Genomic DNA, 13194 nt, shown 5'->3' on the forward strand with positions numbered 1-13194 from the left:
GCCCATCAGTGCCCATCAGTGCTGCCTATCAGTGCCCAGCAGTGCCACCTATCAGAGCCACCTATCAGTGCCCATCAGTCCCATCTATCAGTGGTACCTATCAGTGCCCCTTAGTGCCACCCATCCGTGCCACCCATCAGTGCCACCTATCAGTGCCATCTTATCTTTGCCCATCTTTGTCCATCAGTGCCGCCTTATCTGTGCCCATCGGTACTGCCTTATCTGTGCCTATCGGTGCCACCTTATCTGTGCCTATTAGTGCCGCCTTAACTGTGCCTATCAGTGCCCACCAGTGCAGCCTATCAGTGCCCACCAGTGCAGCCTATCAGTGCCCACCAGTGCCACCTCATCAGCGCATTTCAATGAAGGAGAAAAATGGCCTGTTTGCAAAATTTTATAACAAACTATTAAACATGATTTTTTATTTTTTTTTATTTTGCATCTTTTTTTGTTTGTTTAGCAAAAAATAAAACTCCCAGCTGTAATTAGATACCACCAAAAGAAAGCTCTATTTGTGGGAAAAAAATTATAAAAATGTCATTTGGGTACAGTGTTGTATGGCCGCGCAATTGTCATTCAAAGTGCATCAGCGCTGAAAGCTGAAAATTTGTCTGGGCAGGAGGGGGGTTTAAGTGCCCATAAACAAGTGGTTAAACTAGGGCTTATTTTCGGGGTATGGCTTATATTGCAGCCCTCCTGAAAAATAACGCTAGGTCTTATTTTTGGGGTAGGTCTTATTTTCAGGGAAACACGGTAGCTACAAAAGGGTGGGCCAACTCAATATTGAACCCTACGGACTAAGACTGGGATGCCATTAAATTTCATTTGTGTGTAAAGGCAGGCGTCCCAATGCTTTTGGTAATATAGGGGGTTATTTACTAAAGGAAAATCCACTTTGCACTGCAAGTGCACTTTCAAATTTAAGATGCAAGGAAAAAAAAACAGCATTTTAGCTTGCATATGATTGGATGATAAAATCAGCAGAGCTTCCACCTATTTCAGATTTACCCCTTAGATTTAGAGCGACTGCACTTCCAAGTGCACTTGCAGTGCAAAGTGGATTTGCCTTTCGTAAATAACCCCCATAGTGTATTTCTGTATGTGGAGAGGCCTATGTCTGCAGAAAATATAATCAGACAATAGAACATAAAGTAGATTGTCCAAGTACAACTTGCAAAAAACAGCAGCACTAAAGAAAAACGTAAAATGTTATATTTGCAAATTTTGCATTGATAAACTATCAAATTTTGGCTGAAATCGGACCTGAAACGTCGAATGGAGATGCACCGCACTCCTGCTGTGAGCCATTGCGTGTTCTAGTGTGCACCCAGCCTTACAGTTATTTGAATTGAGAGAATCAGAAGGGAAGAGACTTTTGTGTCTTTGTAATGCACGGTTCCTGTACGGTTTTTATTTGGTGCTCTAGTAATAGCTGTCACAGGGGTTGGGAATTCATCTGTGCCTGTTAAACCTCCACAACAACTCTGCCAGTCTCTGGAAATTGTCAATACGTCCATTCCAATTTTCATAGCTGCTGCCTCGTTGAAATCCTGTAGTAGCTTGCAGGCATGTTCTCGCCTGCCAGACCTGACAGCTATCGACAGTTAGATGCAGTGGGCAGCAGGGACGCTGGACAATACTGTAGCAGTTAGCACCCTTTAGGCTGTGTGACTTTGGAATCAATGTAATGGAAAGACTAAAAGACCTATCCGTGCTCCTCTGATAAATATTTTACAAGGCATTGGCTTATATAAAGTCCGAGGCTACAACTGCTTTGTTGCTTCCTCTCACCCCCCCCTCCTTAAAGTCAGCTTAAGAGGGGGCTGGTTTGAAATGATCTAACCCTTTCCCTTACTAGCAGATCTGCACTGTTGTGAGCAGCGACGTTCTACAACTTGTCCTACCGGTCATTGCCTGCACTGGTTGGGACTTTACCTGACTTGGGCCTTTTGTACATGGAATACGAGGAAGACGATGATGACATCCTCTTTGCGAAGTGGATGAGCAGCTTTTGGGGACATAACGGAATTGAGGATAATGATAAAGATGTCAGGAACCACAGGAAGCGCCAGTCGCGGGCTCTTTCCGAAAGGAGAGCTTCTCTTCCATGTCCGGTAGGTATCATGCTAACATTTCTTTAAAAAGGTGCTGTGAAGTGTAGTTTTCTATATCAACCAGTGAAAAGTCATTAGGGAGTAGTCAATGAATGAACAATGATCAATATTTGGTTGTTATAGGTTACCTAGGTAACAATTTGCATTATTAAAGTGTTTCCCCTGGTTAAGTAAGGATCATTTTCATTCATATGAAAAATTATTTGCATATTAAATTCATTATATCATTGTATTTGTAATTAAAAAATCTTTATTGATTGCATTTATAGAAATTCTGTTGGGCTACATGACAAGTATAGTAACTCGTAACAACCAATCAAAATCATCTTTCATTTCCTAGATCAGTCTAAACGCATGTAATCTATGAGAGACCGCTGGGTTTCTGCACTGTATGCCTTTGCACTGTATGCCTTTGCACTGTCTTATTAAACATGTCCATTAGTGTGTATAGGGCTTGTCCCTGAATGTTAATGATCAAGCAGTCACTGTTTTTACCCCCAAAAACGTATTTCTTTTTGGCAAAAGCAATTGTTGTATGCAGAAAATCTTTGCTCATTCCTGCATGGGTAATGCTTGATGGATTTTAGATGCATCCAGTAATTAACAAAGTGTTAATCAGTTATCAATGACAATGAGGGTTATTTACTAAAGGCAATTCCACTTTGCACTACAAGTGCACTTGGAAGTGCAGTCGCTGTAGATCTGAGGGGGACATGCAAGGAAAATAAAAAATAGTATTTTTGCTTGCACGTGATTAGATGATAAAATCAGCAGAGCTTCCCCTCATTTCAGATCTTCCCCTCAGATCTACAGGGATTGCACTTCCAAGTGCACTTTGAGTGCACTTGTAGTGCAGAGTGGATTTGCCTTTAGTAAATCAACCCCTATAAGTCTCAAGAAGATATATACTGCACTTTGCACCTAGGGTTCATTCACACACTTCCCAATGCATGGCAACTGAAAAATAACGGTTCCCTATGAATGCAGTTTACACCAGTGCATTGTGTTGCATTGCATTTGCTAGGCACTGAAAAAAAAGTACAGCATGAACTACTTTTTTCAGCGTAGCACATCGCAACATATTCAAATGCACGCAGATGTGCGCAAACATGCATAAATGCAATGCACTGCAAGGCAAAAAAACCCCATATACAACGCATGTAAAACACACACCAATGCGTTATAACACGCTACAAAAAAATGCAATTCCACCCCGCAAGCATTAACGATTGTGTTATGAATGGGCCCTTAGAATCTAAAATGGTCGGTAACACTTGAATAAGGCAGACACACCAATTAATTCATATAAATGGCCTCCTATAAAGAGTGCTTACACCCTGGTGTTCCCCTCGATAATTGGCATTACACGATGTCCAAATTACATAAAATCAGATATATATACATATATATAGACATTTAGACATATGTGACAGAAACCTAATAATGATCAGATGTGGGTGAGATTTTTTGTCAGGATTATATTTTACACTATTTGTTATGCTCTTCCTCCTCCATCCCCTAATAATGTAAACAGTGACCCCCACTAGCTGTCAATGTCTACAAATTATCTCAATTGACATAAAGTACATCTTTAATGCCGCGTACACGCGACCGGTTTTCCTGTCGGAATAAACTCTGAAGGTTTTTCTGACGGAGTTCCGCTGAAACTGTCTTGCGTACACACGATCACATCAAAGTCCGATCGTTAAGAATGTGGTGATTTACAACACGTACGACAAGACTAGAAAAGGTAAGTTCAATAGCCAGTAGCAAATAGCCTCCGTCTCGTACTTGCTTCAGAGCATGCATCGTTTTTGGCCCATCTAAATAGCATACAGACGAGCGGTTTTCCCGATAGGAATTGGTTCCGTCAGAATTATTTAAAACATGTTCTATTTCTAGGTCCGTCAGAATTTTCATAAAAAAAAAAAGTCAGATGAGGCATACACACAATCGGAATATATGATGAAAAGCTTCTGTCTGACTTTTTCTGTCGGACATTTGGCTTGTGTGTACGCGGCATTAAGGTTTTTTTCTTCGGCTTTACCTATTCATTTAGTCTTTACTGCAAATGTGGCCTATTTTTCAGTATTGTTTGTTTTTTTTTTTTTTTTTTTTTACCAATTAAGTAATTGAGTTTTTACCTGTATGTAAGTGCAAAGGTACAGAAGTAAAAAAATGTTGTCAAAGTGATACCTTTTATTGACTAAAAATATAAAAAATGCTTTTTCAGGTCTAATGACAGATAAAATGCTGTTATAATTCCTGAAGAAACAGAACCCTAAAGCTTTTAATATTTTAATTAACCACAAAAAATGTCACTTTTATGACTTTTTTGCCTTCTGTAACTCTGCACTACAGGTAAAAACTTGATTTCTTGATTTGTACAACCTACGGAAAAGTAGGCTACGTTTGCAATAAAGACCTACCTACAGTATTTATTCCTGTTTAACACTCTTTTTTGCTGGATACATAAGAATGACTAATGGCCAGAATGCTTGGAAGTATTTATTAAATTATTGAAAGTTTGACTAATTTAACAAAAATGACCAGACTTCCACATGTCATTCCCTAACATAATATTAGATTATTAATTTGTGGTATTATACAATTTTAGTTCTATGTGTATTTATGTCATTTTTACAGATATTCAGAAACATTAACTTTTTTGTCTCATGCTTTAGTCTTTCTGTATGTATCCTTAGTTTGGTAAACAAAGAATATGTTTGAGGGTGACTACTCGGTACAGTTCGTAACTGAACTTGTCAGAGGAACAACATTGTTGTTTTAATGTGTGATACAGAAATAAAAGTAATGGTTTACAAATGAAACCCCATATGTTTCTAACAACTGGGTGTATTTGTAATATACTGTATTTCTTACCATTCCAGTGTAGCAGTGGTAGGGAGATTGGTGTATTGTGTAAATCCTAGTGTAGCAGGTGTCCCACTCTATAACCCACAATCCCGCCAAGCTGACCGGGACAATGTACACAGGCTTTCCAGTTTGAGTTAGGGAGAGCTGCCTGCTAGCAGTTGTAAGAGGGATTTTCACCCCCCCCATTCCTGTTTTCACTGACTGAGTTAATGTAATGTGAGCTGACACACTCAGAGATCTGCATTCAGTGGCCTCTCTTGTGTCCCTATTGGCCAGAAGATGAAAATCAATTAAGGGCACAGTTACCAAAGCCAATGGAAGAGATTGTACTGAACTGCAGGGAGAGCTGAAATGGGTTCTGAGACATGCAGTTCCTATGCAAAACTGTCCCATTGACTGGTATACAGGGAAAACACAAATCCCAGCAGGCATTGCTGACAGGAAAGTAAAAGACTCAATTTTGCATCCTGAGGTAACATTCAGTCAGCCATGATGGAGTAGAGACCAGACCTGAGAGAGAGGTGCTGGAGATCATCTCTCAGATGATCTCCATGCGCAATTCAGGCCTCCGCCACCAGTTGGGATGTCCAGCCTGAGAGAGGGGGATCCCAGGTGAATATTGAGGCGCATCTCCGCGAACGGTTAACTATTCCAGTGTGTGGGGACTGCTCAGATCGCCATGAAAGTCTGCCTGTTCCAGGACGTTCTCTTGGGCCCTGATCACAGGATTTGGTGACAGGACATTTCTGCCCATCTGCAGGGAACAGAGACACTGCACTACAGAAAGAGTTATTTGAACACTGTATACAAATATCATTGCCGGTAGTCATCTTGCTGACACTTGTAGTGCTACAGGGATAAAGGATGAGGCTATCCATTTCTGGGACATTGTATACAGACACCATTGTCCTCTTACCTTGTTGAACAAAATTCTGTCTGTTTCACTTGATAATCTGGGCCAGTTATATTGTTTGCCCTGCTACTCAGGAGTGTACCAACGAAAGTGGCTAACTAAAGACACCAAAGCTTACCTTTTCATAAAAAGGACTGAAGCTGTTAGGGCCATACGGATCCGCACACACATATTCAAGGCTCTGCATATGTATTGGGTATGTGGGACAGTTTATCTATAAAAGTTAAGTCATTACTTGCTGACTTGAATAGGTGTGTAAAGTTGGGCCTGTGGTGTCAGGGAACAGTGGAGAGAGGCCTGACACAGAGAGAGTCATTCCTCTGCTCTCCTCCTGCCTGGACTCATAGAGCCAATCTGAGTAGAGGTAACCAATCTAAATTTGAGGCGCTATATTGTGCTTAGTTACTATTAAAATGTTAACTGCTCTTGGGGACATTCTCAGGTTTGGAATCCTCTGAAAACTGTTTGAATATAGAATTGAGAGCTGTATTGCTCTTAAATCTCAGTTATTGATCTCTAGTTGATTACTTGACTATATACTGTTACTGTTTGTTATTCTTCCACAGAAATATTGCAGTAAAGACTATTTCTGTGTTTTATTATAACATGTGTTTACCTCATTGGTCATTGCACTTACACTATTGCCAGGTGTGGCCAGAGGGTGCTGAGGCTATAATTAGGGTTGAGAGGGTTGAGAGGCAGAGTAACGGACTGAACAAACTTAACCAGCTCCTTCGGGGTTATCACTACACTAGTTTTCTACATTACCTATAAATGTACTGAATTGCTCTTGAACTCCATAAAACAAATAAATGGACACTTAACTGCAAAATGGCTCAAAGGGGTGTGGTTAGAGTCTGATATGAATGAGGGATGGAGAGGGAAAGGATGCAAGAAGGGAAAGGTTTGGAGGAACATAGTTACCCCCCCCCCCCGTTTATAGTTACCCCTCTCTCCCTAGTTACCCTCCTGTACATAGTTAAGCCCCTGTGCATAGTTACCCCCCTGTACATAGTAACCCCCGTGCATAGTAACCCCCATACATAGTAACCCCCCTTTACATAGTTACCCCCTGTACATACACCGAGAGGGACAAGAGCAGAGCAGCTAATCCCGGCTTCAGAATTGTGAAGAGAGAAGCCGATTCATTGGCTGCACGGATTGAGCCCCCTTTCCTCTCCACTGAACACAAGGGGAACGATCTAGTGGCAGCGCCTTTGCCCATTTTGTTGGAGCCAGCTGCTGCAGAGCCAAACATTCCCAATTTCCCTGGACAAAAAAAAGGCAAAATCCCAAATCGGGGTGGCCTCTGATCGGGACGAGGGTCCCAAAATTGGGATTTTCCCGTGAAAATTGGGACTGTTGGCAGCTATGCACCAGTCTCACCTCCAGTGCTGCTTACATAATAAAACACCTAGGCTCTTGGTTACCCAGATAGCAAGGAAAACTTGCCACAAATTTGTGGCAGTGTTGAATTATAAGTCTGTTAACATGCTGCACATTTTAGCTGGCAAGTTGTACACTTGCAGAGCACTTGAACCACAAGTTCTAGTTGACACTTTTCAAAGTTGCAGTGGCAAGTCTACAGCAAGAGCTCTGCAAGTCTACATCATGAAGATTCAGCCACAGTGACCCTTGTTGTGGGATGACTATTGCACAACATACTGTAATTGAACAAGAACTTGCGGCAGACTTGCAGAATGTTTGCAAAGAAAGTTGATCTGGAGTCATGCAATGCGGATTTGCTGCAATTGTGAAACACTCTTGTGAAGCCTGGCAAGTCTAGAAAAAGCTTAGCAAGTCATTTTCAAACTTGCAGCACAATTGCTTGCTATCGGGGTACTGAATCACAGCTAAAATAGAAGATTTTTCAAAATAAACCCTGATCCTCTCCTTCAACAAAGATGGCCATTCAGCCATGTTTCCAAACACAGGATGAAGCTTGAAGCAGCACTTTATGTAGGAATTCCATTGCTCTTTATCTGTGTACGCCACTGCCAGCAAGAGCTAAATACAGTTTTATCACAGAATTTCAGCATATATACGTTCTCAGATATCCCAACCTGCAAAAACACATTTCAGGGAGGTGGCGAGGTGGTGAGAGAGTGACACACTGTTGCTAAGCATCACTGTGACACTCTAGCCACACTCTTCAGAATGCACACACTCCGGAGGACCAGCCTGTGCACACCAGAGTCAGTGTGACGACTCCTCCTCACAATAAGGTGGCCAGATTTTTTTAATTAAATCCGGGACATTTTTTTTTATATTGGCAAATGGTAAACTATTTTATAAGCATACTTTCCTCAAATTATATATGCAGTGTATGTGGTATGTGCTTATGGAATTATTGTATGATATATACGTTATTTCTCACATTTCGTCCATGAGATTTAAAAAAAGATACTTCTTCGAATTTTTTGAGCTATGACTATCAAATGTTATGAAGATAAGAAAAAACAGAGTGCAGGACTCAGGAGTGTGCTACATAAAGAATGCAAGGCTCAGAAGTGTGCTACGTAAAGAATTGCAGGGCTCAGCAGTTCACTACATAAAGCATGCAGGGCTCACCAGTGCCCATCTATGCAGCCTCACCAGTGCCCAGCAATGCAGCCTCGCCAGTGTCCATTTATTCAGCCTCACCAGTGCCCATTTATTTAGCCTCACCAGTGCCCATTTATGCAGCCTCACCAGTGCCCATCTATGCAGCCTTACCAGTGCCCAGCAATGCAGCCTCACTAGTGCCCATCTATGCAGCCTCACCAGTGCCCAGCAATGCAGCCTCACTAGTGCCCATCCAATGCATCCTCACCAGTGCCCATCTATGCAGCCTGACCAGTGCCCATCAATGCAACCTCACCAGTGCCCATCAATGCAACCTCACCAGTGCCCATGTAGGCAGCCTCACCTGTGCCCATGTATGCAGCCTCACCAGTGCCCATCAATGCAGCCTCACTAGTGCCCATCAATGCAGCCTCACCAGTGCCCAGCAATGCATCCTCACCAATGCCCATGTATGAAGCCTCACCTGTGCAGGGGATCAGAGAGGAGAGCCAGCATCATCACGCGGGTCGGCGTCGCCCACTGTAACAGCTTTAATTTGAATTACCGGGTGCCCGCCATCACACAAGTCCCACCTCCTGGGTCAGCTCCTACTTATGATAGACAGCAAATGTCCCGGCATTGGACAGGTGTGCTGTCTATCAAAGGAGACAAACTAGGAGGCAGGACTTGTGTGACAGCGGGCATCCGGCGATTCAACTTAAAGCTGTTACAGTGGGTGACGCAGGCCTGACACCCCCCAGTGTGTGGCACCTCGGACTGCCCCCCCCGCCTCAATGACAAGCTCATCTGGGATATTCCGGCATTCGTGGGTGTCAGAGAGTCGCAGTGAAATGCGGGAGACTCACGCACCTAACGGGAGACTTGGGATGTCTGTGTTCTTTACAGCTTACGTTCCTTACAGCATAATTTTTAAAAGTCAGAAAGCTTAGTGAAGTTCACGGTCAGTGTGGTACCGTATATACTCGAGTATAGGCCGACCCGAATATAAGCCGAGGCCCCCAATTTACCCCCAAAAAACTGGAAAAAATTATTGACTCGTGTATAAGCCGAGGGTGAGACATGCCTGTCCATCCCTGTGTGTCCGTCCATCCCTGTGGGTCCATCCATCCCTGTGTGTGTGTCCATGCATCCGTGTGTGTGTGTGTGTGTGTGTGTGTCCATGCATCCGTGTGTGTGTGTGTGTGTGTGTGTCCATGCATCCGTGTGTGTGTGTGTGTGTGTGTGTGTGTGTGTGTGTGTGTGTGTGTGTGTGTGTGTCCGTGCAGCCTACCTGTGTCCAGCCTGCCTGTGTCCGTCCAGCCTGCGTCCCGTCCAGCCTGCGTCCCGTCCAGCCTGCGTCCCGTCCCGGCCCGGCCCGGCCCGTCCCGTCCCGAGCCGAGCCTCCGTCCTTCAGCTCTTCGTCGGCGGCCATTCTAGGATTCAAAAGCCGCGCCTCCGTCGGTGATAGGCGGAACACTCAATTTCCCACTGACTGCTGTTCCGCCTATCGGATGTCCGTGATAGGCGGAACACTCAATTTCCCAGCAGCCTGTGTTCCGCCTATCACGGGCATCGTCTCATCCTCGTCCGTAGTACGAGGATGAGACGATGCCCGTGATAGGCGGAACACAGGCTGCTGGGAAATTCAGTGTTCCGCCTATCACAGGCGAAGGCGGAGCCGGAGGCGCGGCTTTTGAATTCTAGAATGGCCGCTGTCTGTCTGCTCGACACGCTGATCGAGCGGGCAGACAGCGATGACTCGAGTATAAGCCGAGGGGGGCACTTTCAGCCTCAAAAAAGAGGCTGAAAATCTCGGCTTATACTCGAGTATATACGGTACTTCAGTGGGATGACATATGGAGCCTAAAATAGATTTAAAGTAAAAAAAAAAAAATGACTGTGCCTGCCTAAGCAGAAAATCAAAGCCTTTGTCTGATATAGAACCACCTTTTGTCTCCCTCTGTGAGGCAGCAACAGACCCACTTCCATGAAATAGGTGGGTATTTATGGGTGTTAGAATGACATTCTTTGGTAGCAGTAAGAGAAACAACAATGTTCATGTTTGATTTTTGATCTTTGATTTACTTTAAGGTATGTAATGGCACCTTTTAAGATGATCCATATTTTTACACATGGATTTTTTACATTCTTAATAATTAGAAGGTTTTAATAATAGTCTTCATTTTCTAATGTTATCACACACCCTACCTGAAACTCCAACTTTTTTTTGCATATGGGTATATTGTACATGGAATTTTGTTCTCTAAAAGTTATTTGGACTTTTGGAGAACAAAATCAAATACTGCTTGAGAACTTTTATTGGCAATAAATAAACAAATACATATCTGGAGTTCCATTGATCAGGAACAGTGGATGATACAATTTATGTGAAATGTATCTATTTACTTATTGTTGCCGCTTGGCCTTTACCAACAACGTATTTTCCCAGTAAATAGTTCTAAGAGCTCTTGGTGTTTATGGAGGTTTGATAAAAGGGAATAAGGCTTTATTTGGAAAACAGATTATACCTGGAAGGTAACAAACGTGTGTACAAGCACTGTTAATGAATACAGGCATACCCCACTTTTAAGTACACAATGGGGGTTTATTTACTAAAGCTGGAAAGTGCAAAATCAGACTCGCTTCTGCATAGAAACCAAAGAGCTTCTAACCCCAGCTTGTTCAGTTAAGCTTTGGTAATAAAACCTGGAAACTCATTCGTTTCTATGCAGAAGTGAGCCTGATTTTGTACTTTTCAGCTTTAGTAAATAAACCCTGTTGCATACTTAAATGTGGGGTATGCCTGTAATTTCTTGAGGGATAGTTCCATAAAAATTTAACCTGACCAATAGGCTTTGCTACCCACAATTACACTCCCAAAGATGTCCACTGAAGCCTGTGGTGGCTCAATAGATCCTCATTATTGCCCAAGTCTGCCATTATTAGAATGGTTGGTGGAGCGACATATTTGAACGACTTCAGCTATTATGCCTGAATACCTCTTATGGATCAGAGTCATTTTTATATTTCAACTATGGACCTGTTTATTTGCCAATAACTTTTGCAATATTGTTTTGCAAAAAATATTTTATTTTCTGTGGAATCTGTGGAATTGAAACAATGTGTTTTTTTGTTTGATAAGTGTTAGTTAAAAAAAAAAAAAGTAGATTACTATAAATAAAAAGTATACATTTTGTTCTATAATTTGTCCCTTCTAAAATGACACCAACATATAATTTCCCATACAAAGTATGGCAAATAACTTTGCAAATCTCTTTTGCTAATTTTCTTGCTATGCAACCTTGAAATAGTAACAAACATGAGGAATGAAAAGTAAAAAAAAAATAATGATAAGAAAAGGAGAACACAAATCAGAAAATCATTAGCTTAAAGCGGGAGTCCGCCGGGACTCCGCGTTTTTTTTTTTTTTTTAAGTCAGCAGCTACAAATACTGCAGCTGCTGACTTTTAAAATAGTGACACTTACCTGTCCAGCGCGCCCGCGATGTCGGCACCCGAAGCCGATCTCTAGATCGACACTCGAGTGCTGCCGCAGCCATCTTGGGTATGGGAATCAGGAAATGGAACCTTTCGGCTTCATTTCCCGGTTCCCTACTGCGCATGCGCGAGCCGCGCTGCGCAATGAGGACTGTCCCCGCTGCCTCTGGGATCTGTGTGTTTCCCAGCAGGCAGCGGGGCACTTGCGGAAGGGGGCGGGCACTTGCGGAAAGGGGCGTAATGTACGCCCCTTTACGCAGAGAGCTAGCCCGGAAGTGGGTGCATTTACCTGGATTATCCAGGTAACTGCACCCCCCTCCCCCCTGAAAGGTGCCAATTGTGGCGCCGGAGGGGGGGAGGAATCCGATGAGCGGAAGGTCCATTTTAGGGTGGACCTCCGCTTTAAGGGAAAAGGGGAGGTAGGGGTTAGCCAATAATAAATAGGGTTAACTAAGGGTTAATCAGATGTTTGAGCTGTCCATAGGAATGCATTGACCTTCCAATTAGGTCTGCCTGAAAAACTGGTAGGCAGACCTGATCAGATCACCTTAGGCTAGTTTGGTGATGTGAATTCCTGACTGCTGTTTGTAAACAAACTGACTGGGGTCTGTCATTTAGTGGTGAAGCACTACTGCCACAAAATGACAGATCTTCAGTCAGCTGCTGTTTGTAAACAAATCAGCCAGGGATTCTGGATGGTGTCATTGACCAAATATCTGTTCAATAACACCGCCGAGTATACCTTGCTGGTTTGTTTAAGAGTAGTTGGAGATCAGTAGTGTGTGGGGCAAGGTTTTTGTAGCAATATTATCAGATGGTGGGTTGTAATGGGATAGTACACATTGAATAAAAAGTGTGAGATTCCCCTTAAAATTCATACCATGCTCTTATCTAGGCATTCAGTCTGGGCATCTTGGAAAGAGAGGGCAGCAAGTGTGCATCCTGAACCATACTAGGCCATATGCCTTTTAACATTGGGGGGAACCCTGCAAGAGGAAACAGCCAAGCCCCCTCACTTCTTGCAAGGCACCTTGGGGTTTATTTACTAAAGGCAACTCCACTTTGCACTACAAGTGCATTTGGAAGTGCAGTTGCTGTAGATCAGAGGGGGACATGCAAGGAAAATAAAAAACAGCATTTTTGCTTGCACATGATTGGATGATAAAATCAGCAGAGCTTCCCTTCATTTAAGATCTTCCCCTCAGATCTACAGCGACTGCACTTCCAAGTGCACTGGTAGTGCAAAGTG

At 43.0% G+C, this 13194-nt stretch overlaps 1 protein-coding gene across 2 annotated transcripts in view; it reads left to right on the plus strand.

The window, feature by feature from the left end:
- The first annotated feature begins 1623 nt into the window (after positions 1-1623).
- The window catches only part of LNP1 (leukemia NUP98 fusion partner 1), a 111401-nt gene continuing 99830 nt past the window's right edge, over positions 1624-13194 (plus strand). The window contains exon 1 of one of the 2 annotated variants that reach the window (XM_077480204.1): positions 1624-2114. In XM_077480204.1, the coding sequence (XP_077336330.1) occupies positions 1956-2114 (159 nt within the window). In that variant the 5' untranslated portion in view covers positions 1624-1955. The remainder of the gene's footprint in view (positions 2115-13194) is intronic. The other variant, XM_077480205.1, reaches the window with a different exon arrangement.

Source organism: Lithobates pipiens, unplaced genomic scaffold (genome assembly GCF_037356315.1).
Source record: "Lithobates pipiens isolate NorthernLeopardFrog02 unplaced genomic scaffold, aLitPip1_a1.2 Scaffold_16, whole genome shotgun sequence".
NCBI lineage: Eukaryota > Metazoa > Chordata > Amphibia > Anura > Ranidae > Lithobates > Lithobates pipiens.